The sequence below is a fragment of the Cololabis saira genome, chromosome 2, assembly GCF_033807715.1.
Source record: "Cololabis saira isolate AMF1-May2022 chromosome 2, fColSai1.1, whole genome shotgun sequence".
NCBI classification, from domain to species: domain Eukaryota; kingdom Metazoa; phylum Chordata; class Actinopteri; order Beloniformes; family Belonidae; genus Cololabis; species Cololabis saira.
Window position 1 is genome coordinate 21,870,819 of NC_084588.1, and position 24,750 is coordinate 21,895,568.

At 37.3% G+C, this 24,750-nt stretch overlaps 2 protein-coding genes across 2 annotated transcripts; one reads left to right on the forward strand and one right to left on the reverse strand.

The window, feature by feature from the left end:
- The first annotated feature begins 6,394 nt into the window (after positions 1–6,394).
- ace2 (angiotensin I converting enzyme 2) lies at positions 6,395–16,456 on the forward strand. The gene is made up of 18 exons (XM_061740746.1): positions 6,395–6,633; positions 6,737–6,895; positions 7,050–7,143; positions 8,552–8,695; positions 9,045–9,160; positions 9,338–9,443; positions 11,019–11,116; positions 11,252–11,424; positions 11,858–12,084; positions 12,892–13,036; positions 13,261–13,359; positions 14,362–14,484; positions 14,565–14,719; positions 15,041–15,099; positions 15,194–15,291; positions 15,414–15,530; positions 15,913–16,107; positions 16,177–16,456. Exons 1-18 carry the CDS (start codon positions 6,445–6,447, stop codon positions 16,277–16,279), a joined length of 2,400 nt encoding a protein of 799 aa, XP_061596730.1. The 5' UTR covers positions 6,395–6,444; the 3' UTR covers positions 16,280–16,456.
- Positions 16,457–17,719: 1,263 nt separating this feature from the next.
- On the reverse strand, positions 17,720–24,115 carry LOC133460187 (uncharacterized). The gene is made up of 7 exons (XM_061740760.1): positions 24,040–24,115; positions 23,817–23,935; positions 22,924–23,020; positions 22,215–22,587; positions 21,508–21,636; positions 21,236–21,375; positions 17,720–19,291 (listed from the first exon to the last, which is right to left on the reverse strand). Exons 1-7 carry the CDS (start codon positions 24,049–24,051, stop codon positions 19,073–19,075), a joined length of 1,089 nt encoding a protein of 362 aa, XP_061596744.1. The 5' UTR covers positions 24,052–24,115; the 3' UTR covers positions 17,720–19,072.
- Between the last annotated feature and the right edge of the window lie 635 nt (positions 24,116–24,750).

Sequence of the window (24,750 nt, forward strand, 5' to 3'; positions counted from 1 at the left end):
CATGCACACACATGCAGGACAGTGGTGTGAGGATGCGTGTGGAGTCTGTGATCATGGGTTGCTCCGTGCGCCGTTAAGTCAGCCACAACCAACAGGAAATGTCAATGCTCGTAGATTTCAGAATAAGAATCTGGGTCGAGTAGACGTATTACCAACGTCATAAGAAGGGCCTACAATTTAGATAGTTGACTACAATATATAGATTTACAATAACTACCCTAGGAATTAGTTTTATTTTTGATTATCCAGCGTATGCGTGAGAATGTTTTTTTTTTTAAGTCCTGGGCTTTTATTTTATTAATTGCCATCCCTGTTTTCCTGCTTGGTTGTGGTGGTTTTCAGGGGTATTGATGCTCTGTGGCCTGAAGAACCATCAGAATAAGAGAAACCTGAAGTAAAAACCTGGACATGTGGATGTTGGACAGAGGATGCATGAAGTTTTGACTCAGACAGGACACACTGATGAAGAAGCACTTAATAAACACACTTGTTCAGGCTCAGCTTTTTAGACCTGATTTAAGTGATGACCTAAGACCAATAAACTAGACCAAAGCTGTGGGAACACATTTCCATTCATGCATTCATTTTCATATCAACCTATTTTTGCAGCAAGTGTTGAACAGGTGGACGGTGTTCACAAGAGCAGATGACAAAACTCAACTTCACCTCATCATTTCCTTGAAATTTCTGATGGATTCACTGAGAGCAACTGTCCGTCAGTCGTCAGAAAGCATAAGATTTAGCTGGAAGGTTTCATTTTTGTGGACTGAAAATCTGTTTTACATGTTTTTTAAGCTGTGTATATATTTCTTTTTTTGCGAGAAAGAAAATAATCTTCCTGAAAAAAAATCCTGTCAGTTTTTTGTTTTGTTTTTGTTTTTTAATTATTTCTGATTTATGAAAAACCATATGGCCATATCAGATTTTCTGTCCTTTGTCACATTCATTGTAATTTCAAAGGAAGGGAAAAATAAAAGACAGATAAAAGTGTAAAAGTCTTGGACACCCCCAGTTATTTAATATTTTATTGAGGGTATAAATGACCATCATTTTTTATTTGCAGACTCTTTGTTCAGATGAAAGCCGGATATTAAGAGATAATATTAGCAGTCGACCACTTAATCAGTTGGCACACAAATCAGTTGCTGGATTATTGACCATTTTAATAAACAGCGCCAGCCAGAAAAACCCATATCTGCCAACTTTGAGATACAACGCACACAAAATAAAACACACAATGTTCAGGACAAAACTACAAGAGAAAGTTAGTATTTAATGTGATCTCTGTCATAACCAAATATAAACTTAACTGGTTTTAAAGGCGATTCTTCCAAACAGATGCTTGTATTAATATTAATCAAGATTTCATCATACGTGTGAGTTAAAGAACCTGTTTTCTCTTTGCATCTTCTCTCTCTTTGTCTCTCATATTATTCTTAAGCTAAGTGACATAAATGTTCTACATATTAATGACAATTACATGGACATGTGCCAACAAATTCATTATGCAACATTTGTCAAATGTATAGGTTAATTTCCAGTATTCCTTATAGCTGAGTATCATTCAAGACTTCTTCTTACTTAAGCTTAAAACTGTTTAAAAAGAACTGGACAATCACTAAGTTTTCTGAAGACTGCTTTAGAAACCTCTTTTTTGGCTTTCTTCGTGGTGCCACACTAGCAAGGAGTGATGTCCCCCAAACAAAATATAAAGTTGGAGAAATAGGCAAAACAAGCAGCACTGGAACTCCAACCCAGTCACCAGAGGTTAGTCAGGCTAGGCAAGGCACAGGGAGTTTGTTTGTATAGTCCTGTGCTTTACATAATGAAAATCTGAAAAGTAAAAATAAAAACATAAAATAAATATTATGGGCTAACTCACGTTACCTTGTTTTCATCCGGATCAAATTCATATTCCAGTTGGTTGTTGCCATGGCACGTGACAGGCAGTAACAGGCTAGGAATAACAATAACACCGGAGTATGGGAGCAGTGGGGAGGCCAATGAAGGATGGACATTACCGCACATAGAATATAGAAGACTTATGCAGGCGAATCTAACAGACCCAGAGAATTCTGAGTCCCAATCAAGTAGAACAACCGTATTGTCATGCTTGACTATTACCAATAGGGATCAAAATTCCATTATATGGTACATTTAAAGTGAGAATGACCATCCACTGTTTCAGAAATGAAGTCAAGACTGCTACACAGCTAAAGCAGTGACGGATAACTGTGAACCATAGCAAAACTGATCTGTTGCAATGGATGTAAAGTTGTGCTGTAGGGAACAAAACTGATTTGTTCAAAAAGGCTCTAAATATATTTATTTCTGTTACAAAGTTGGACATTTTAACATGGAGGTCAATGAAGATTGACTCAGTCTTGGAGCCTTCGCTCAGTGGTTGGTTAGGGAACTACAACTTTTCTTCACTTTTTAACTTCAGACAAGAAAGTTGGATGTAGTCCTTTGGTTGTGTGTATAGTATGTATTTAATATCCCAGTGTACACATTTACTGTCTTATAAAGAAAAATTATAGTTTTACATCCATTGATGATGCTCCTCCTTTCTTTGTTCTTCATAATGTGCACAGAGCTGTTTTTCAGAATTGTTAACCAATTTAATTCAAGTACATGAATAAGTTCATTAAACATTAGTTAAAAAGTAAACAAGCAAATAATACCTTGGTTACTTGTTTAGATACTTTGAATGAAAATGTATCTTCTTTAATTGTATGTGTTTTGTAATGCAGTTTATTTTCATAATCTGAATTAAAAAAAAAAAAAAAAAAAAAAAACACCCCAAACTGAACAGTTCCATAAGCATATTTTCAGTATACATCTCTGAAGATTTGGCCCTGTTCCCCCACAATATTACTTTGTGTTCTGAGTTTGAAACCTGGCAAGTGTTGATCTTAAAAAGGCTGCACATATGTTTAAAGAAACACCCTGAAACCAGAAGTGGTGAATTTCTATTTTGAAACTTTAGCAGATTCCACTCATTTTTCAGAGCTCACAACACCTGCTCTTGTGAGATTTGTCTGCATGACTTATTTTTGAGCCATGATTTTTGGCTCAAAAAAATCTCTTTACGGGCCGTTTAAACAACAGGAAGAGTCATGTGATCATGCAATCAGAAACAATGTCAGTGTTTGAATAGTATACAGTTTTAGTCAAAGGTTTGGATTCACCTGGTCAATAAAATGAAAAGGAAGATGAGTGGAAACAGTAGCTTATACATTTACAGTACAAATGTACTGTACCAAAAAAGATTCAAGCATCTGGCATGTTTTAATTTTACTTCAGAGGGAAGAACTTCATTTTAAAGAACAAAAACAACATGGGAGGCCTATGCGAGCAGGACTGGTACCCAGTTATCAGTGGACAGCTTTTCTTTACATTGAACTATTACCAGTAATTATAAAGTGAGTGAAGGTTTTATCACCCACTGAAAACACCAACTTTGGTACAGAAAAGAACATCCGAATTGTAGAGGATGCTGAGGTCAAACTGTCCCCAGTTAACCCACATATGTAACTGCCTAAACTGACCTGTATGTCTCACATTTATGATATTCTGTTACACATTCAATTACTTACTGATGAAAGCATGGCTTGTAGTGTATTATCACAGCACTGTTCATTATTTTCTGGAATATTCAATGTACATGAAACAACTGAGGTCCAACATTTGTCTTCTTGGCTCTGCAGTGAGGCCCATTACAGGTTACTGTCAATCTGCACTGCCTGAAATTTGCTGCAACTGCAAGTTTACTGCAGACATGTCTATGTACAGACAGAGCCTACAGGCTACTGGGTAATCACTGTGAACCACTGAGGACAACAGCCAGGCTTAGTATGCTCGAAATTCCCATTCAGCAGAAAAAAAATCTATTTGCTGGACATCGTTTAGTTACAGTAGTTCCTGCTGCAGGTGAACTTTTCTGGCACCCTTACAGTTTAGCGGTTTGAAGTCTCTGGAGTTAATGAGAAGGGTAGGCACAGTGAAGTGTCCAATGGATTTGTCCACAGGCTTGTCAAAGATGGCAATTATTTTGTATGTCTTCACAATAAGCATCTTCATCTGCAAACAGGAATAGTCATTTTTGTTTGTAGGTATTCTTTTATTTAAGAAAGGGGACTTAAACTCTGAAAAAAGAAAAAGAAGAAGAAGGACTATGTAGCAAAACTGTAGGCGAAACTATTAAACGGAAGTTTTAAATGTGAAGAAGGAAAACTCAAAATAAAAACAATGTTTGCAGAGATTATGTTTTCCCAAAGCCTTTTAAACTATTATGAAACACTTTGTTCAATGTTTATAACTCTAGTGCCACCACTACAATTTTACATTTCTTATTTATTTTTGTTTATTTTACATCTCATATGATGTTTAACATAGTATCCCATCCTTTGTTTTTATTATTTAAAGTTGGAAGTGACCAGTCTAAATGTCATTATTTGGAAGGACAGCAACAATAAAAATTCTTGACAAAATAATTTTCATCCTTTCAGTTCTGTTTTTCAGATTTAAAGTTTGAAACACAGACTATCAGTGTTTTGAGCCTCATTATTTTTTGTTTTGAATTATAGTCTGAGTTTAATACTAAAAAAATACTTTCCAAATGTTCCTGTTTTCCCACTGACAATGTCTCCCAGAATCACATTTTTACTCACAAGACATTTTTTTAGATGTAGATATTAAAAATGTAAGAAGAGTTTTACAGCAGCAGAGAATACATCCAGTTTATTAGGAAGTACGTGATTCCAGTTTTGTCCACAAGAGAGCACTCTTACATCAACTTCATGCTAAAAGAGATATTAAACAAGTGTTCTCTATAACGCACTTTTTAAGTACCTGTATATTGCAAGATAAACTTTACGAAAAAATGCCTTATTACAAAGTTTATTGACCATAAAGGTGCAGCATATAAAGTCACGTTCCACATATGAGTGTTTACCAAACAAAGCCCAGAGTAAAGAGAGCTTTCTTGTACTGATCTTAGCCTTTTAATCGATTTATATGTTATTTTATTGATTTATTATTTTATTTATTTTTACTTGATTATCATTTTAGTAGATAATTGTTTATAGCACAGAAAGTATGAGAATAAGATGATATCTGTCTTGGGTTATAAATGTTAACATCAAACTTTGGCCTTATGACTAATTTCTTATCATTCCCAGAACAGGTGACTACTACATTTAACATATTATACTGGTAAATCTGATATGAACAGATAACGAGATTGTAGAATCAAATGAAACTATTGTTTCTTGCTTTCTTGATATGTTTGTGCTCAAATGGTCACACTTAAAATAAGAAAGGGGTAATGGTTCTGCCACTATGAATACCTTTTTGTTTTTAGTTTTTCTTAGTTTAGTTTTTGTCTTATTTCTTTCTTGTATTTGTCTTATATATTTTTGATATTGATATATAAACTTCAAAATGGTTACATGTATATATCAAGGAAATAGGGCATGAAAAATGGAAGAAGGGAACAAGAAAGAGGGGAAAAATAGATAAATAAAATTGTGCAGATGTGTGTCTGAGTGTATGTATGTATATATAAAAATAGATTTAGATATAAATAGATATAAATAGATATATGTGTGTATCATGTAAGTTTTTTATATGTATGTAAATATGTGTATGTATGCACATATATATGTGTATAGGGATGTATATGTATATGTATATATTTATGGGGGTAGAATTTAATACATTTTTTTCTTCTTCCTACTACTTTTTGAGCATGACACTGAACGCATTTAGTATTTATATTTATTCATCCTCATCAACTTTGTTTACGAAGATACATTTATTATTTAGTGATTATTATTGTTATTTTTATCTTATTGATTTATTGTTTTGCTGTTTTATTTATTATTCTCAAAAAAAACATCATGGTCAACACTTCATTAAATGGCCTTGAGTAAAATCTGTGAAAGAAGGCTTAAAGGTAAGCGTTAAATAAGAATAAATGATTAAAATTAACTTTATAAAATAAATTCCCTTTTTTATATTTAAAAGATTAATGTTGTAATCCTTGTTGATCCTGCTTTCTAGCTCAAACCAGTGTACCTGGAGTTTATGACAAAACTCTCTGTTTTATTATGCTGACAGGCTGGAAGGCAACACGAGAGACCTTATCAAAAGAACTCACAAAATGCAAAAACAACAAGGTCTTCCAAGAGAGACACGTGTCTTTTGCATGACTGATAGTGTATCAAAGTATAACACCGACTCCCAGCTGTGTGAAGACAGCCCGTGATGTTCTATTTTCTGCTGAAACGTTTCCGTGAATGAAAACTCCCATACACCCTCAGTTATGGCTTTGCTGTCCAAAGGCCAAGGCAGCTCTGAACCTTATCAAAACTTTATAACAGTACAGTGAGCACCCTCCTCAGAGTCATTGTGCTTGTGGATGAAGTTGCAGCAGCCGAGATGTCTGCTAAGATCCTTGCAGTGTTGCTGGCTGTGTCCTGGGCTGTTTCTGTGCAGGCCACGGTGGAGACTGAAGCCAGGGAGTTCCTGAAGACGTTTGACGAGGAGGCCAGCGAGCGTATGTACCAATACTCCTTGGCATCATGGGCCTATAACACGAACATCACTACGGAAAACTCAGACAAACTGGTAGGTGTTTGGAAGCCAATGCTGTGAAAACACTGATCATTTCATTATTAATGAATTTGACTTTGAATCACAGATGAATAATTTCTCTCTTTGCCCTGTGAAGTCAGAACAGGGGAACATTTGGAGCGCTTTCTACACGAATAGGTCTGAAGAGTCCAGCAAATATCCCATCAATGAGATAAGTGACCCACAAATCAAGTTGCAGCTCATCTCCCTACAAGACAAAGGAGCTGGTGTGCTGTCGCCAGAGAAAGCTGCACGCGTAAGACCAAAACCACTTTCAATTTTGCCGTCAGAACATCTCCTGTAATATATGTTGTACTCATATTTGTACGAATGTCAAAGTTACACATTCTATCTTCTGGACTGAATAAACTCGTTTTTCGCCGTGTGTTTTCTTTGAAATCTTCTTGCAGCTGAGTAAAATCATGAGTGACATGAGTACGATCTACAGCACATCAAAAGTGTGTATGCAGGACAACCCGGGTGACTGCCAGACTTTGGAGCCAGGTAAAATTTGTTACATGAACCACTTATTACCTAACTCTTTGGTTGAGAAGATAATGATACTGTACTGTTGTGATAATTGTAAAATTTTGCTTTGTATTCTCATCTCTTACAAATATTACAAAGAAGACTTGAAATATTATTTAGTTCTGAAAACCTTTACTGACATGTGTCCATTCTGCCCCTCTTCCTTTTCTTCTTCCACTCCACGCCGTTTTACTGCAAAATGTAGTTCAGTAGTAAAATTGTTCTTTTGCATCTACAGGACAAGCTTAAATGTAATATTTTCACAACTTTCGACGTAATTTTATCAAAAGAAAAACTAATACTTTATGGATATTCTGCTGTTATTTTTGTACACTCACTTCCTGAGAACTTCAGACAACGTTATGACCTTTATAATGTGTTATTCAGAGGCTTTTATCGTAACCCAATAAAAAGAGTCTTGCGAAAGTTCTCTTTTACACAAGTAGAGTCATGTCCTTTTATATCAAAGCATCAAATTAAAGGTTGCAACATGCACTTAAAGTATAAAAGGTTATTTTCTTGCCAGAAGTGAAATACTAGAAAGCAAACACAGTACCAAACAAACAAGTTGTGATCAAATTGTAGACTTTCAGCTTTACTATCAGAGGTTTCACTAAATAAAGAAATAAAATAATCTACAATTTAAGAATTACAGCAATTTGTAAGCAAAGTGTTACAGTTTTTATAGACTTGAAAGTATTTGAACTAGATAATGTTTTAGTGAATATAACAATAATTTACAGTTCTGGAGCGCATGGAAATCACCTAATTCTCAGTTTCCTCCCTGGCGATGCTTTGGCAGCCCTTCACTGCAGACATCTTCAGTTGCCACTTGTTTGAAAGCCTTTCTGCCTTCAGTTTTATCCTCAGTAACTAAAATACTGAAGAATATCCCATTTCTTTCCTTTCAAAAAGTCTTGTGTTTGTTCAGCAGTATGTTTCGGGTCATGATCCATCTGCACCGAAAACCACCATCCTATCAGTTTTCTAGAATTTAACTGAATGTGAATATTAATAAGCACTAATGATGGCCATCTTCATTTTTATGGAGATAGGCTTGGACTCCATATTGGTAGCTCCAGTCACACAGCTGCCAAATGGCAACTCAATACCTGATATCATCGCAGACCTTTTATCTATTATTTTTCATGATTTAATGAGAGAATGGACCACAACTTGGTCAGAACTAACTTCCTTTCAGTCAGTTGTTGTTTTGTTTCAAGTCCTTTTATTGTGGTGTGTAAAGCCAACACCATATAAACACGGCCATAGTCCAAATACTTTTTAACCAAACTTTGCTGAGGAAAAATTTTAAGAAAAGGTCAAAGTGTTTCTCAGATCTCAGTTTTCTCTGTCTCTGACCCTTGCCTTACTCCACTTACAGGTCTGGAGCATATAATGGCCAACAGCATGAACTACTCTGAGCGTCTTCACGTGTGGGAGGGCTGGAGAACGGAGGTGGGGAAGAAGATGAGACCTCTGTACGAAGAATATGTGGTCCTGAAGAATGAGGCTGCCAAACTGAATGGTGATGCAAAAAAGAAAAGCTGACACTTTCAGAGCTTGAATAACCGAGCAGCTTCAGGGTGTCTATAATAATGCTCAAGGAGCTAAGCTAACTCTCCTGACTGTTGACGAGTAAAAATAGTTTACCATAGGAGCACACAAGGCTGAAAGCTTTCTGTGGTCATTTGAACGCAGAGGCACAACATAATATCCACCTGCATAATAACATCCCTTTCTTCTTATTGGTCATAGCTTACTTTACTGTGCAAAAGGTAGTCTGCATCAGTTTTTCAAATGCAATACACTAAAGAGACCTTTCCTTTTGATCTGTTTCTCATCACACACACACACTCACACATTCACATGTGCAGGATTTGAAGACTATGGAGCCTATTGGAGATACAACTATGAGACCGTGGAAGAAGACCCTGAGTTAAAGTACACCAGAGAACAGTTGATGCAAGATGTCCGTTCAATATACAAACAGGTGGGTGCATGCCAGTGGCTTTAGCTGTGGTGGACGAGCCTCATATTTCACTGCATCCATCTGCATCATTAAGAGCGAAAACGAACAGCTAACTATTACGCTTTCTTTCTTTTTTTTCTTTGTTTTTGCCTCTTCTTATACATGTATTTATTATTATTATCATTATTATTTTCACAGATCCTGCCTTTATACAAGGAGCTGCATACCTATGTGAGAAGCAGACTTATGGAGAAGTACCCAGGACACATCGATCCACAGGGGCCTCTGCCTGCCCACCTGCTGGGTACGTTCAAACCTCCTGGAAATAATCTAATTGCTGCTGATGTGCCTTTTTTTTTTTTTATTTAATCACATTTTTTTAAGTATTCTTGATTTTCAATGACCTTTTTGACATAACTTGGCGTCATCAGGTTCAAAAGTTTTGGCTTATACAAGACAACAGCTGTACAAGTTTTATTTATAAATTTTTTAATCAATCCATTGTGTACCCAGATTGCAGTTTAACCTTTGATTTTTTACTGGTGTCTTTCCTTCTCAAATCACTCCAGTGGCATTCTGTCACTCATGAAACTACACATATTCAGAGCTTACGATGTTTTCCTCCATTCTTCCTGCAAACGTATCATTTCCAGTTATCCATATGAAATGTGAAACATGCACCTGGTGTTTGAGGCAAGGATGTAGTTCTTTACAACTGAGCTGGCTTGGTTCTGATGCTAATTATATTAATAAAATCAACTCGTTGTTGCCATGGGAGCAAAACTATCCTTTATATCATCTACAATTTTAGTGTCTATTATTTATCTGCATAGTCAAACAACTACAAGAAGTTTTTTTTTTAATCTAGTGGATCTTCTAGCGATGCCAGCTAGCAATAGATGTGCATACATTCTTGCCAAAATCCCAAGCACAAGTTGAACATTAAAAAAAAAAAAAAACACACACAACTTAGTTTTGCAACTCCATTATATATTGTTACTGGCTCTTGGTCATTTTTGTTGCATTCTTTATGTCAGAATTCTGGATTTCAGCCAGTCCAGATCCAACTTCTTTCTCAGTCAAGGCGTCGTAATGCATGCAAAACGTGTTTTTACATAGTTTTTTTTTTAAATGTATAGACTTCTCTGACAAAAGTAAGTTGTCTTGAAGGCAGTATATGTTGTTCCCGAAATCTTAATGTGTTTTTCTGCGATTGCAGGAGTGTAAATAGCCATTCCCAGTGACACTGATTCAACCCCATGCCATCACAAAGCCTGGCATTTGGAGTTGTTGTTGATAGCAATATGAGTGAAGGTTTTTATTTCTGTTATGGTTGCATTTCTTGGTTGAAAAAATGGTTTATAGACGCCTTTGAGGTGAAAGAGGTTGAAACTAGCCCTAAATGAGGTTTTTATTTTATTTTAGTAGAGCCTCTCTTTTTTTCATCATCATTTTTTAATACTTTTGCTGAAATAAAAGCAGTACGAATAAGCTTTAAGCTTGGCAAACGTGTCACAACAATCCTTTGCCCATGTGGTTACAGCAGCTATGATGTATAATGAGGGATTGAAGCTGACTGAAGTTCAATTTGGGGTTAATCTCTTGCCTGTCATACACTAAAACTCTTGCAGATCCCTGGAACTATACATTTCCTTTTATTGTTTATATCTAGCATAAAGTCTGAAATATTTATAGCCCTTTCAAACTTGTCTTGAAAAACATTAACTTTGTACATTTATTTTTTTTGTCTCATATGTTTTTTTATGAATCAATCTGTTATATATATTTTTCGTTTCCTTTTTGCAGCTTTTTTCTGAATTAGTAGTACCTAAGTTTTGCTTCAAGTCGAAAATAACAACTGATTGTGTTATCTGTTCAGGTGACATGTGGGGAAGATTCTGGACCAACCTGTACCCTTTGGTAGTGCCCTACCCTGACAAACCAGATATCGATGTCAGCCAAACTATGGTGGAACAGGTACACTGCAATTTGCTGCTAATTCAAAAACAAAAAGTTGTTAAATGTCATTAGATACATTTAAAGGTGGCTTTTCACCTTATTATGTGGAGTAATAACGTAATCCTCTCTACCAAATATCACCTTGAATTTCAGCGTTGGACTGAGAGGCGGCTTTTTGAAGAAGCAGAAAAGTTTTTCATGTCTGTTGGCCTGTACAAGATGTTTGACAACTTTTGGACTAATTCAATGCTGGTGAAACCCACTGATGGACGCCAGGTGGTCTGTCACCCCACAGCCTGGGACATGGGAAACAGAGAAGATTTCAGGTATGATGAATTCACAAAAACATTCAGTAAGTGCAGTATTTAATCATCCACACAGGTCTGTCCTACTCTTTTATTGGATACATTGAAGATATGAATTGTAAATTCAGTCTAGAGCAGTTCATATTTATGACAGCCGTAAATATAAAGGCGCTGAAAACGTGATGTTGATTAATCTTTGAGTCATTCTTTCCTGCTGATTAAGACAATCAAATATACTTGGTTGTACAAGGTTTGTCCACAGAATTACCCTGCTGACGACAGGGGTAAAGATTGCCCACTTACAAAATATGAGGTTTTATGGCTCATGTTTTATCAGTTTGGGTTAATATTTCTAAATTATAACTCACCATGGAACATTGACTCTTTTATTGGTTCAGTGTATCTGATGTTAATGCAATAAATGCTGACATAAACACTCCTGTGATGTTTACAGGATTAAAATGTGCACCAAGGTCAACATGGATGACTTCCTCACAGTGCACCATGAGATGGGTCACAACCAGTACCAGATGGCTTACCGCAATCTCTCCTACCTTCTGAGAGATGGAGCCAATGAGGGTTTCCATGAGGCTGTTGGAGAAATCATGTCTCTCTCTGCTGCTACACCAAAACACCTCAAGAGCCTGGGTCTCCTGCCGTCTGACTTCATTTATGACAGCGGTATGACTAAAGTCAACAGTTTAATAATAATATTAATAATACTATTCATAATGATAATAATAATATTAATAATAATAATAATAATAATAATAATAATAATAATAATAATAATAATAATAATAATAATAATAATAATAATAATAATAATAATAATAATAATAATTCCTTTGTGCACCATATTTATTTAATTGATTTGGCTATATATATATATATATATATATATATATATATATATATATATATATATATATATATATATATATATATATATACATATATATATATATATATATATATATATATATATATATATATATATATATATATATATATTTTTTTTTTTACGGCAACTTCCCCCGAAAAAAAATCAAGAACGTTATGACTGAAATCAGTAAGCGTTGCACTCAAATTTAAATTTTCAAATTCTAATTGTGCCATTATTTACAACAAAGAAAATCTAAAATGTTGCCCATGATGAGGCTGTGGAGAAATATACATGAACAGAGTCATGTTTATTTATTTGACAGAACTGAAAAAGACTTTGGTAGAACATAGTTGCCAAAAACTTTCAAGAGAACAAAAGTTTCAACCTTTTGATAGTTACTTACAATATAAAGTAATTGATTTACTGATTCTGCAAGAGTTCATGAAGAGCAAATTAAATGCTTGAAAAGTTTTGTCTCACTCACAATTATAATACATATCTTTGGTGTATTTGGAGCAGCTTTTCATGCAAACTTAACAACTAAAATGATTCCTGTATTGTAGCTCTTCTCTTATTGTCCATGTTTTGATTTTTGTCTGCAGAAACTGAGATCAACTTCCTGATGAAGCAGGCGCTCACCATTGTGGCCACACTGCCATTTACTTACATGCTGGAGGAGTGGAGGTGGCAAGTGCTTGCAGGGAATATCACTACAGATCAATGGATGAAGCGCTGGTGGGAGATGAAGTAAGCAGAATCTAAGATGAGGCATCTGTCAACAATGCAGCTGGTTAATTCTGTTGATGTGAATTCACAGCATACGCGTCAACATGTGTTCACGTTTAGTGAGCACCATGAGCAAATATTGTGCAACAGTGGATGGATGTTTCATTTTGTGCACTGTAGCAGCTGCTTCAGTGCAGGTTTGTCTGATACTACCAGTGTTGATTGTTTGTGTGCTGTCTTAACAGGAGGGAGCTGGTAGGAGTTATGGAGCCAGTGCCAAGGGATGAAACTTACTGTGACCCACCTGCTCTGTTCCATGTATCTGGAGACTATTCTTTCATCAGGTAAGCACGTTGTTAAGTTGTATATCATACAAATAAAAGCAATAGTTTGAGTCTCAGATGTTTCAGGTGCACCATCCATTATAATGGACCACTGGTACTTCCATTCTCTCTAACACTTAAAATTGTGTTGTGTTATAGAGATGCAGCCTTAAAACTGCTTGGCTCCCTTTAATATAACAGGATTTAAATAATTAGTGCGTTGAACCAAAAGGCTAATGGCCAGAACAAACAAGTCTAAGGATGGGTTTGAATGTGTTCACTTAACCTCACTCACCCTATTCTAGCAATTTTAGCTTGGTTAAACACATCTTAAGCAAGTCATTATGCTAACAAGAGTCAACTCATACTTATGAAAGGAGACTGACACCCGGCTAACTGACTGCGGGCCTTTGGTTCCCGGGACTCCTTAAAGACCAAAAACATTCTTTATATCAGGGTATACTTATGTTTATTTCTGCTGTAAACTTCAACAGTTTAACATGTGGCCCAGTAAAGATTAATTAACTTTTAAAGACAGCCCCGAGTGTTCAGTCAAAGAACTGCATTTTTCTATTCTTCAGGGCTCATGCCCCCTTAGCAGACCAAATGTAGCTCACTGCGTACGCAACATGACGCGATACTGAGAGCAGAAAAAAGAGAAGAGAGGATGATTCCAGATATGGTTCTGTGATGTAACAGCAACCTGCAAACATTAAATGCTCACATATTTGTAATATCACATACTATAGGCAGCGCAAACAAATTACAGGGTCAAGTTACAAAAACAAGAAAAAGCCGAGGCACTCAAGAAGTTTAGAAAAATATAAAAGGCCTTTATTAAATCATGGCTTGCAAAAAGTTAAAATGCCTAGAAAAAGTTAAAATGCCAGGGTCAAGTTATTTGAGACTTTTTTGCGGTGTTACTCACGCCAAACACCCATATATTTGCTCTCAAAGGCAGTATACAGTAGTATAGTGTATCCCTTCGGCCAATGGTGTTTTTTTTTTTTTTTTTTTATGCAGGTACTTTACAAGAACGATCTACCAGTTTCAGTTCCAGAAAGCACTATGTGATGCGGCCCACCACACAGGACCCTTGTCTACATGTGACATCACTGGTTCCAAAGAAGCTGGAGCTAAACTGAGGTAAACACAAAGTCCTTGTCCTGTTCCATGTTTGTGGTACGTGTGTACATCAATTTTTATGAGTAATATTTGTTTCCTAGGGATATGTTAGAATTGGGACGCTCCCAGTCCTGGACAAGGGCTTTGCGAACAATAGCTGGGGACGTTAGAATGGATGCCCAACCCCTGTTAGACTATTTCCAAAAGCTTTATGACTGGCTGAAGAAAGCAAACACCAAGCCAATTGAAGAACCATGTGAGTATAAAAGATTACACTGTTACATTATTTCCATAGTTGTACACTTGTTTGCTTTAAGAAAAGAAACAGGAAAATTCAGCACTGCTGTAGCAGTAAATATGATGCAAAGTTCAGCAATTGCTCAGTTTTAACACATTGGTCATCCCAAGGGTACTAAACAGGTTTTAAGTTTTATTTATTTTGTCCTTCATTGTCGCACTAGCTCTTTGACTTGTTACCAGTTTTACTTCTTGTTTATGACAATTTTGTTTTGTTCTGTTCTGCTTTGTCTTTTCACACCTATATTCATTATAAATGATTTATTTCCTCATTTTGTAGATCCCGGCTTTTCCATTAAAGTGAGACTGAGTTTGAAAGCTGCCATGGGTGATGCTGCTGTGAGTACTACAATGTTATCAGGTTGTACCTAAGAATGACACGAATTCAGCACTGAAGTGAAGTGAAATACAACTGTATTAAAATCTCTTTCAGTATTCATGGAATGACAACGAGTTGTACCTCTTCAAGGCCACCATTGCTTACGCTATGAGCCAGTATTACAGCCAAAAGAACCAAACGCTGGTCTTCAAGTCAGTGTCCTGCATCGTCCCGCAGGCTAATGCTACAAACATAATTTATGCATCTTTTAAAACTTTGAATTTGTGCTTCATAGTAAATCGTTTTAAAAGTTTTTGTCTATTTGTACCTTCAGAGCAGACAACATCCTCACCTTAAATGAGACTGCCAGGATTTCCTTCTTCATTGTGGCGACCAACCCAACAAACACCTCTGAATTCATTCCAAGAGAAGTGTTGGAGGCATCCATCAGGTGAGGCATGAGTTCAATCTGAATACCCTCTTTTTGTATGCATAGAGGGTATTTCATGCCAACGCACCTCCAGTTCATCAAAAAAAGTTATTTGAACTTTATTTTTCCTTATTTCCAAGTTTGATTCAGATCAGAAAACTGGATGCAGCTCCTTAATTGGTTCAGAAAAGTGACCAAGTCTGTTCTATCTATAAGACCATGGGTTTATCTGAATCACAGTCTGTGTCAAACTAATAAAGAGCAATCCTTGGCCAAGATAAATATTCTTCAGTATAGTTTAATATATCACCATAAAAATACCTCATCATGTACTGGAAGTAAGCTACACATGATGACCCTTTCCTACCCACATTTGATGACAAACCCATTTCATCCCTTCCAGATCATACCGAGGTCGAATCAATGATGTCTTCCAGTTAGATGACCAAACACTGGAGTTTGTGGGTGTCCCACCAACACTGACACCACCCATCGAGCAGACGGTGGAAGTGTGGCTGGTGATGTTCGGCGTGGTGATGGGTCTTGTGGTCCTACTGGGCGTCTACCTTATCGTCTCTGGTGCCAGAGCTCGCAGAAAGTGAGTTTTGTCTCACACAAATTTCTAGCACAGTGGGTTTGCTGGTGCTTATGCTTCTTGTGTTTGCAGGCAACCAGATATTGTGGCCATGGACAATCCTTACGATCGAGAATTCGATGGGCACAGTAACAGAGCCTACGAGGAAAACGACAATGAACAAACCGGACTGTGAGTCCCTGCAGCACAGACGGAGGACCGATGTTGAAGGATAGTAGTCTCATTCTCTGTGCTGAATGGCCCCTGTAACACTGTAACACTGTCATGACTGTTAAATGTAAATATTTTGACTTCACTATTGTATAGTGAATGCCATCATTATTAAAGGAAAAACGCGCTTAATTGCACTATACTCAGTGTTCTCCTATGGTAATGTTTGTAAATTGTACTGTTCAACATATATCCAGAGTAGTTTTTATTGTCAGTATTTTTTTCCTTTATAAATGTCTTTGATACCAAATATAGTTTATATGCAAGTTTATTAAATTCCAAAAATATTTTAGTATCCATAAAAGCTCTTAAATAATATGGCTAAATTTTAATAGTTAATAAAGTAAAAGTAAATAAAGTGTCAGACAGCAAGAATGTGTAGCCAATACTATTGGAAATTTCACTTTGTTGGCCTATAAAAAAGATCATATTTTGATAAAAATATTTTGACAACATTCAGACAATTATTTAATTTATTTAAATTTTTCATTTGAGTTAAATTAACTTTTTCTGTGAGACTGGAATTTGTGACTTCCTGAACACAATGTTTTTATTGTAAATATAAAAAAACGAACTTGAATCTTGTGTTTGGAATATAGACTGATGATGAAGTGCGTTTGTACCTAAGACTTTTGATTTATTATTTTATACTTTGTATAGGGCTTCAATTCATTAAAATATTCATGCAAAAAAAATGCATTTCTCACATTAATAGCTGAAAAGCAGTATTCAGTATTCATTCAGGATTGAGCACTTTCATGTACTGTACATTAATCAACATATAGAAGTTACTAGGGCTACAGAACTTCTACCATCCACCAAAAAGATAAGTGAGACATTAATATATTATATTTTATGTTGTTTAAATACAGTCAGTTCAAATAACAACATACAACAAAAAATGAATACTAAAAATGGCGCCATTTAGAAAATTTAAAGCAACATTCCAAAGTTAAAACACCCCCATTTATATTATTATATGTTAAGTAGTATACGCTTTCATTCGGGACTAAAAGGATGTGAGGCCAAGCAGTTGTGAGTGAGAGGAGAATATATGGTTTTCCAACCAAAAGGCAACTAATGTAAGCACTTATGACAATCTCCTCCATCAAAATAATTTGGTATTTAAAGCTTCTAACAGGGCTCAATATTGTCATTTCATTTAAGTGATAGTGTGGGCTGAGTTCCTACAGAGAGAACGTGAACATTAACGGTGCGTCCGAAATGCCATACTAAAAAGTATATACTAAAAAGTATACTTAAGTTCGGCAGACTTTTGAGTAAATATCAGTAGTGTGCATTAATTCGGACGTACTATTAAGAGTGCACATGTCACTTCCTGCCGTTGGGAGGAAGTGACGTGTCACAGCAGCAGTAGCAGCAGTAGCAGCCCCGCTCCGCTCTTTCCCGTTTATTCTGGCCGAAACAAGATGACATTATATAATATCATTATATACGAATATTATAATATTAATATTATATAATAATATTATTATACTTAATATTATACTTTTGACATATACGTATCACTTAGCAACCAAACACCGCTGCATTGCATTGTGGGAAGTTTCTGCTCAGCTAGTGTCCATCAATCCACACTAATACATTTCTCCGGAATGAGTATGGATAGAGCATACTATTGAGTACGTTCTAATGTTTCGGATGCACTAAAAAATCTCACATACTCATTTTGCATACTCATTAGGGTGGAAGTATGCAATTTCGGACGCAGCCTAAGTGGAAGTGCATAAAAAGGACTGTTTTTGCATGTCCATCCGGTTGCCACCACTTTGTTATAAGTCTGTACAAGTCAATTAACAATGTGGTGCGGTCAGTGCATAGGTCAGCCAGTAAGCATAGCCTTGCCTTTTGGCTCAACCCTCTCTTCACCACAACAGACCCGTGCAGAGTCCACACCTCTGCAGATACAACACTGACCCATATGTCTATCTCCTGTTGCATTCTGCTTGTAATTGAGAAAACAAGACCCCATGATATTTCAATTTCTCCACTCCAGGCATTAATTCATCCCTTACCCAGAAAGGGCATTCCACCCTTTCCTGACCATGGTGTCAGGTTTAGGGGTGCGGATTCTCATCCTCACCTCTTCACATATGGCTGCTAAATGCTCCAGTGAGAGCTGCAGGTGCCAACCTGATGACGCCAAAAGAAGCATGTCATCTGCAAAAAGCAGAGATGAAACCTGATACTACTGAATCAGACACTCTCCACCCCTTGTCTGCCCCTAGAAATTCTGTCCATAAAAGTTATGAAAGTGATGTCCCTACAGAGACAGAGAGGTCATTTCAACTTTAAGTGTACAGAAAGCACATAAAAAAGAGTGTTTGTACAGGCAACTTCTTCCAGTTGCCATCAGCTTGTTATTGTTGTTAAGTCTCCATAAGCAAACTAATGATGTGGAAAGCACTTTTTACAGATGCATAAGAAAGAGAGTTTTTATGCCTCTCCTCGCATAGGACTGGATCAATACTTACATATTTATAACAAAATAGCCAATTGCTAGAAGTGGAGTCTATCAGTTCTACTTTTGCATCAATTGAAAGTAGTTTGTGTGACATTTGTTAATCGACTTGTTCTGAGCTGCAAACATATATTCCATTCTCACTAAAAACTGCTTTGAATGATGTCACTTTGGTCCCTAAAAGACGTTTATAAACCTTACCATTTAATATTAGTCACAGATAAGATCCTTAGGAGATTTTTTTTTGTTGAATAAGCAAGAAATAAACTTTTCTCTTCACTTCTGAATGACGAAGAGGAATGATGGGTCTTCTCTCCCTCCATCCAACGTTTCCATTTCCACCAAGTCTGTGTGGATTATACGCATGAACCAGCCTTGATGAAGCGCTGACTCAAACTTTCGCTGGTTCGTCTGGTCGGACTTCATATAGAAGACAAAGGCGAGGGCATTCTTGTCGCTCTGGGAAATCTGCCTCAGCTTCTGCTTCTCACATGCCTAAAATCGTCAAAAAGCGTTTAATAATTTTTTAAAGTCAGAACTACAAAAGGAATTTATTGTGGTCATTAGGTTTTAATCATCACCATTCACTAACCTAACAACACATCTGTCTAATATTACTGGAAGTACAGCATGAGTGACATGAAAAATGTTCACAGTTCCTGGATCACTAATGCTTGTTCAGAGTGCATATTATTAAAGTTAAAAGATGGAAAACACATTTCACAGGACGGACTCGCCCACCCACCCAAACACCCACCCATCACACACACACACACACACACACACACACACACACACACACACACACACACACACACACACACACACACACACACACACACACACACACAGCAACCAATCTTATCCTACCAGCTATTCCTGGAAGATACGTAAAAAGGTGAATATAATGTGACAGATTGTGCATGGGCCTAAGTAAGGTTAGCCTACATACTATAAACAAAGGTAGTGTGGAGTTTGACAGCCCCTGCTGTAAGAAACATTGAATTGCACCTTTAATAGCACAAAGTGGAATTGTAAGACGTTGACCCTCTTCACTTGGTAACGTAGTCTTCTCAACACAGCAGCCCTGTATGCCCCTATTTGTTCAGTAGTGGTTTTGCTACATAGGGTAGCTTTAAATGCTTGTTAAAACTGATCTGTATCAGGTTTAAGCAAACATGCAGTAAAAAAGAGATCTCTGGTGGTTGAAGTGAAAGTTTATGAGGATACAACTTGGTTAATATTTGGGGTCAAATCACAGGCATTGACTAATTCATTGTCTACTGTTGTGAGTCTGTGAGTTGGTAAAAGCTTGAGTTTCAGAAAGTTCTGTTTGTGTGCTGTTTTACTGTTGTGCCTTATATTTTGTTTTTATATTTCCTGTTTTGATGTGTTTTGATGAATGATTGCTAAGTTTTCTGTTCTGTTGTTGCGGTTCACTCTTGCTAAATACTTGAAAAGGAAGTGTGGCTACGGGTGGAGAGGATGCACTGGAGTCACCGAAGGTGCACAGCATGACAGCGGTGGAGCATGTGTGTGTGAATAATACAGAATTTTGAACTATATTATGAAGGTTGAAGGTTTGGTTGGAGATGCTGGAAAAAACAGTCTCAGTCAACAAGATTTTGAAAATTATACAACAACATTCCTTCAGACCTGCCTCTGAAGCCTCACCTTCAAAGCACACGGACGCATAATACCTGTTCACTGAAGAATAGGACAGTTTGACGGATGCATCAACACTCCAGTGACTTCTTTTGGGTCACATGCAATAATTGGATTGAGTTAAATCACCTTTGAAAACCCTGTCATTTCCACAAGTGATTCATATTTTCTGTTTTTACATGATAGCATTTGATACATTTTATTTGTTATCAGTCAGTAAAGATAATTTCCAGTTTAATAGAAAAAATCTGTCAGCATAACATCTCCTGCCCAGAAACAAAAGTCTATCCCCACGACACGGGAAGAAACAGCCAGGGATCCCACGGCGGCGGACCGGGACCCAGGCGATCCCCGGCCACCCGGTCCGGGCCGGACATGTGGCCAGGAGGCCCTCACCCACCAGGCCAACAACCCCCACCCGGCGAGGGGCCAGCCTGCCCGGAGAGACAGAGCCGCCCCGGCCGCCGACGCGGGCAGGTGCACCCGCCCCCACAAAAGCAGCCCTCCAGGGAGGGCAGAGGGCCCCAGACCCAGGCATCCCATTCATCCATCCATTCACCAGTCCGATTTCTATAATAAAAATAATATAATATACTAACAATAATAATGACCCTTTCATACTGCATTCTCACCGACAAGGATGCACATTCACGCACCGTTTCCCCCTCCCCGGGGGGGTCCAGCACCACCAGAAGGCACCCCAGGCTGCGCTGCGAGCCCCGCCAGGTGTGTTTGTACATGTGGAACAAAACTGCATTATTTCATTTTTATTACCTCCAATTGTAGGAGCACCTTGTCTCCGTTCTTGCAGCATCTGATAAAGCAGTTGGATTCGGTAAAGTTGAGGACCACTGGCATTCCTCTATAAGGCCTCTGCAAACTATTTGACTTGTAGTAGTAGATGGTGATTTTTTCTGAAGTCGATAAAAAAAAACAGAAAGTCAAACACAAACATGGAAATTAGTTCAGAGAATTACTTAAACTTTATGTGCAACACTAAAGAGGGAATCAGTGGAGTTGTTGCAGTGCTGTTGTTAATGACTAACCTGGATTTGGAGAAGAACAGAGCTCCTTCTCTGAGATACCTCTGAGGTAGCGGTGCGTGAGCTCATTTCTGATTAAAGCTTCAGACAGCTTTAGCTGTGTGAAACTAATACTTCCACTTCCTCTAGGAACTGAAAGTGACACACAAAGAGTATGCAATATAAAATCTCTGACAGTTTTTGAATGTTTAAAGATCATGGGGGAGTCCAAAGTGACAACACCCGAGGCATTTAAGTGCAAAAAAATTTCAAAAATGATTCATAACATTAAATACTGTATGACCCCACACACACACACACACACACACACACACACACACACACACACACACACACACACACACACACACACACACACACACACACACACACACACACACACACACACACACACACACACACACACACACTAGATATTTATCAATTACAGGAACTTCTTGTCTGTAAAAATAGAACTACTTTTTACTGCAGATACATTTTAATTCAAACACTTGATTTGTGAGTGGTTTTGAGTTCATTTTTCCATGAGGCATTGAACTAAATCTGGATAAAATTGATAAAGTTTGATGTTATACTTTCTAGTTAAGTAACCATATTAACAAATCATGTGGTGAATACAACCAACCACAGTAACCACTGCTGTTGGTAAAAGATGAGAGTTCAGGGAAAGAACAAGATGTTTACAATAGAGTTACAGCCCACTCACTCACCAAGTGTCACCGTGCTGGACTCCGTAACCACCACAATTTCATTAATGGCACATCCTGCCCCGTGACATGCCTCACAGGGGTTCTGAGTATCGCAGCCCCTGCCCCTCAACAAAGAGATGCTGGTTTTGGTCATCTCAATGACAAGCAACTCTTTCCCCTCCCCACTATCCACGGTGTCTTGGCAGACATCATCCTCATCACCATTTTTCTCCCCTTCCTCCAGCTCCTGTGGTACTTCATTGTCCTCCTCCTCCCTCGTCATCTCCCAGGAAAAACTCATCGTTGTTAACTCCTTGGAGACGGGACGCAAGGTGTCCTCTTGCGGGTCCAACTTCTCAACATCTTTGGGTTTTCTGCAAGCATTGTACACTGTCTAAAGAGACAGAAAGGAGAGAGGTCTCGCAACAACAAAAAAAAACAAAAAAAACCCCCAAAAAACCCCACAAAATGTAAACATGTATCAAATCCATGCATGTGCATGTCATTCTTTTTATATTACAGACTTTCTCGTTTTCCCACCTCTGAGACATCATTTCCATTTGCAGGATAAGGTATGTACTGTATGTGACATGGCTTCTCCGTGTAACATCAAACAATAACACAGAGAAACTTTACAGCTAGAGTTAGGTCACACTTCTTTTTTTTCACATCCCCCTAAGACAAAACCAGTACAACATCACAATAAGACAACAGAGACCCTTGAGCTCACCAGTACGGGACTCCCTTCTGATAGCTTTTGGGCCAGTTCGTCAGGTGTGAGTACCTGCACATTGATGCCGTTTATCTCCATTATCTTGTCCCCTCTCCTGAAAAAAAAAAAAAATACAATTTTGTTATCCATGTATAGCCAAATAAATTTAATTCAAAAGAAGCTGGATATCACTCTTTAGAAAATGCAGTTTTTACTCATTTATATGAAACATATTAATAAAGTTTACTTTTTTGTTCTATCGATTTTTTCTTGCTAGTTCTTCGAATAGTTAATAGGTTTCATACAGAATTTGATTATAGTTTTGAAACTTCACAACCGTCATAAACCATGATTTTCAGGAAATGGATGAGACTGTCAAAAGTCAAAAAACCTTAAAATTTAAACAAAAGCATGCAGATGTTTTTTTTTAAATTGTATTTTACTGTACTTATTTATTATAATCATACAGAATTCATCTTTGATTTCATCTCATTGGTGAAACAGCCCGTAAGGATTTTGATGTAAATGAACAAGGGGATGTATAGAGCGCCATAAAGGCTTGTACAATGTGACATAACGATTTGATGACCAGAAAAATCCTTGTAGCTTATGAAACAAACACAATATAAGATTAACAACAAAGGCTAAATAAAAAAGGAACAACACAGACAGAACTCTTAATACTTGTAATACAAGCCAGAGCTTTTGATATGAACTGTTTGAATTTTCACACTTTGGATACAGTTAGAAAAAAATCTAAAAAAAATTGAAGCTCTTCTTTCACTGACATTTTTTCAGACAAGCATTAGCTCCTGATTATGTCATTTAGTTTATACCCTGACCTTCTTGTTAGCGCAGTGATTTCTCATTTAATTGTTTAATAACAGTAAGAGTCAAGAGCTCAATTATACCTCACAAACATTTTTTTCCCATTGTCTTTTTTGTACTTCACCACATTTTCCACTTCATAATGATGCTTCCCGTCATTGGTCTGGTGCACAATCAGCACGCCTCCATTTACCAGGGAATCCTGAAATAAAAGAGTCAATAAACAAACCTCAACTCCTCACCACAAACATCCGCCACTGCGTCATCGTCTCATACTTAGTGGTGCTGAATGTTGAAGACACCCACCTTCAGATCCATTCTGCTCTTAGCGTCCGTGACTCGTAACGTCAAAAACTGAAGCCACCGGCAGCGAAAGCAGGATCCTTTAAAGCTTTGATTGTGTTTGTGCTTCGGTTAGATGGAAGGGGAAGTTCAAATGAGCAGCCACTGGTGTATCTGTAAATGGGGAACGGTTGTCTGAAGAGGAACTGATCAAGCAAACATCTATTGAAAAAGTAGCTTAGTGTGTAATTTCTTAGAATACAGAACTTGTAATATCTGAGTGAGAAAGATTACATATCAATGGGAGGATATGAAATTTCCAGATGGAGAACATAGGCCTACGTCAATTTTTACTACAAATTTACAACCATGTTTCTGTTTTAGAGTTCAGGCCAGATAAATCCACGAAACTCACTTATTAGAAGATGACAGAGGCAGTGAAGATTTTTCTTCAGCTGTCACTTGATTCATATAATTTTCTGGCAATAAGACTTTGATTCCAGTTTTACATGATACATGTCTGTTTTGGGGGCTGGCCGGAGGTAAAGCAGGGCACTGGCAAAAAGTTAGTGAGTTGATTCTGGCCTGTGAGTCCATCTGCTGAAGTTTCGATGTCCTGGGGTGAGACACTGAACCCAACATTTCTTCCGACGTGTTCATCAATGAGTGAGTGTGTGTGTGGGATAGAAAAAGCCTGGTCTAGAAGCAATAAAACGGGATGCCTGTTTAAACTTC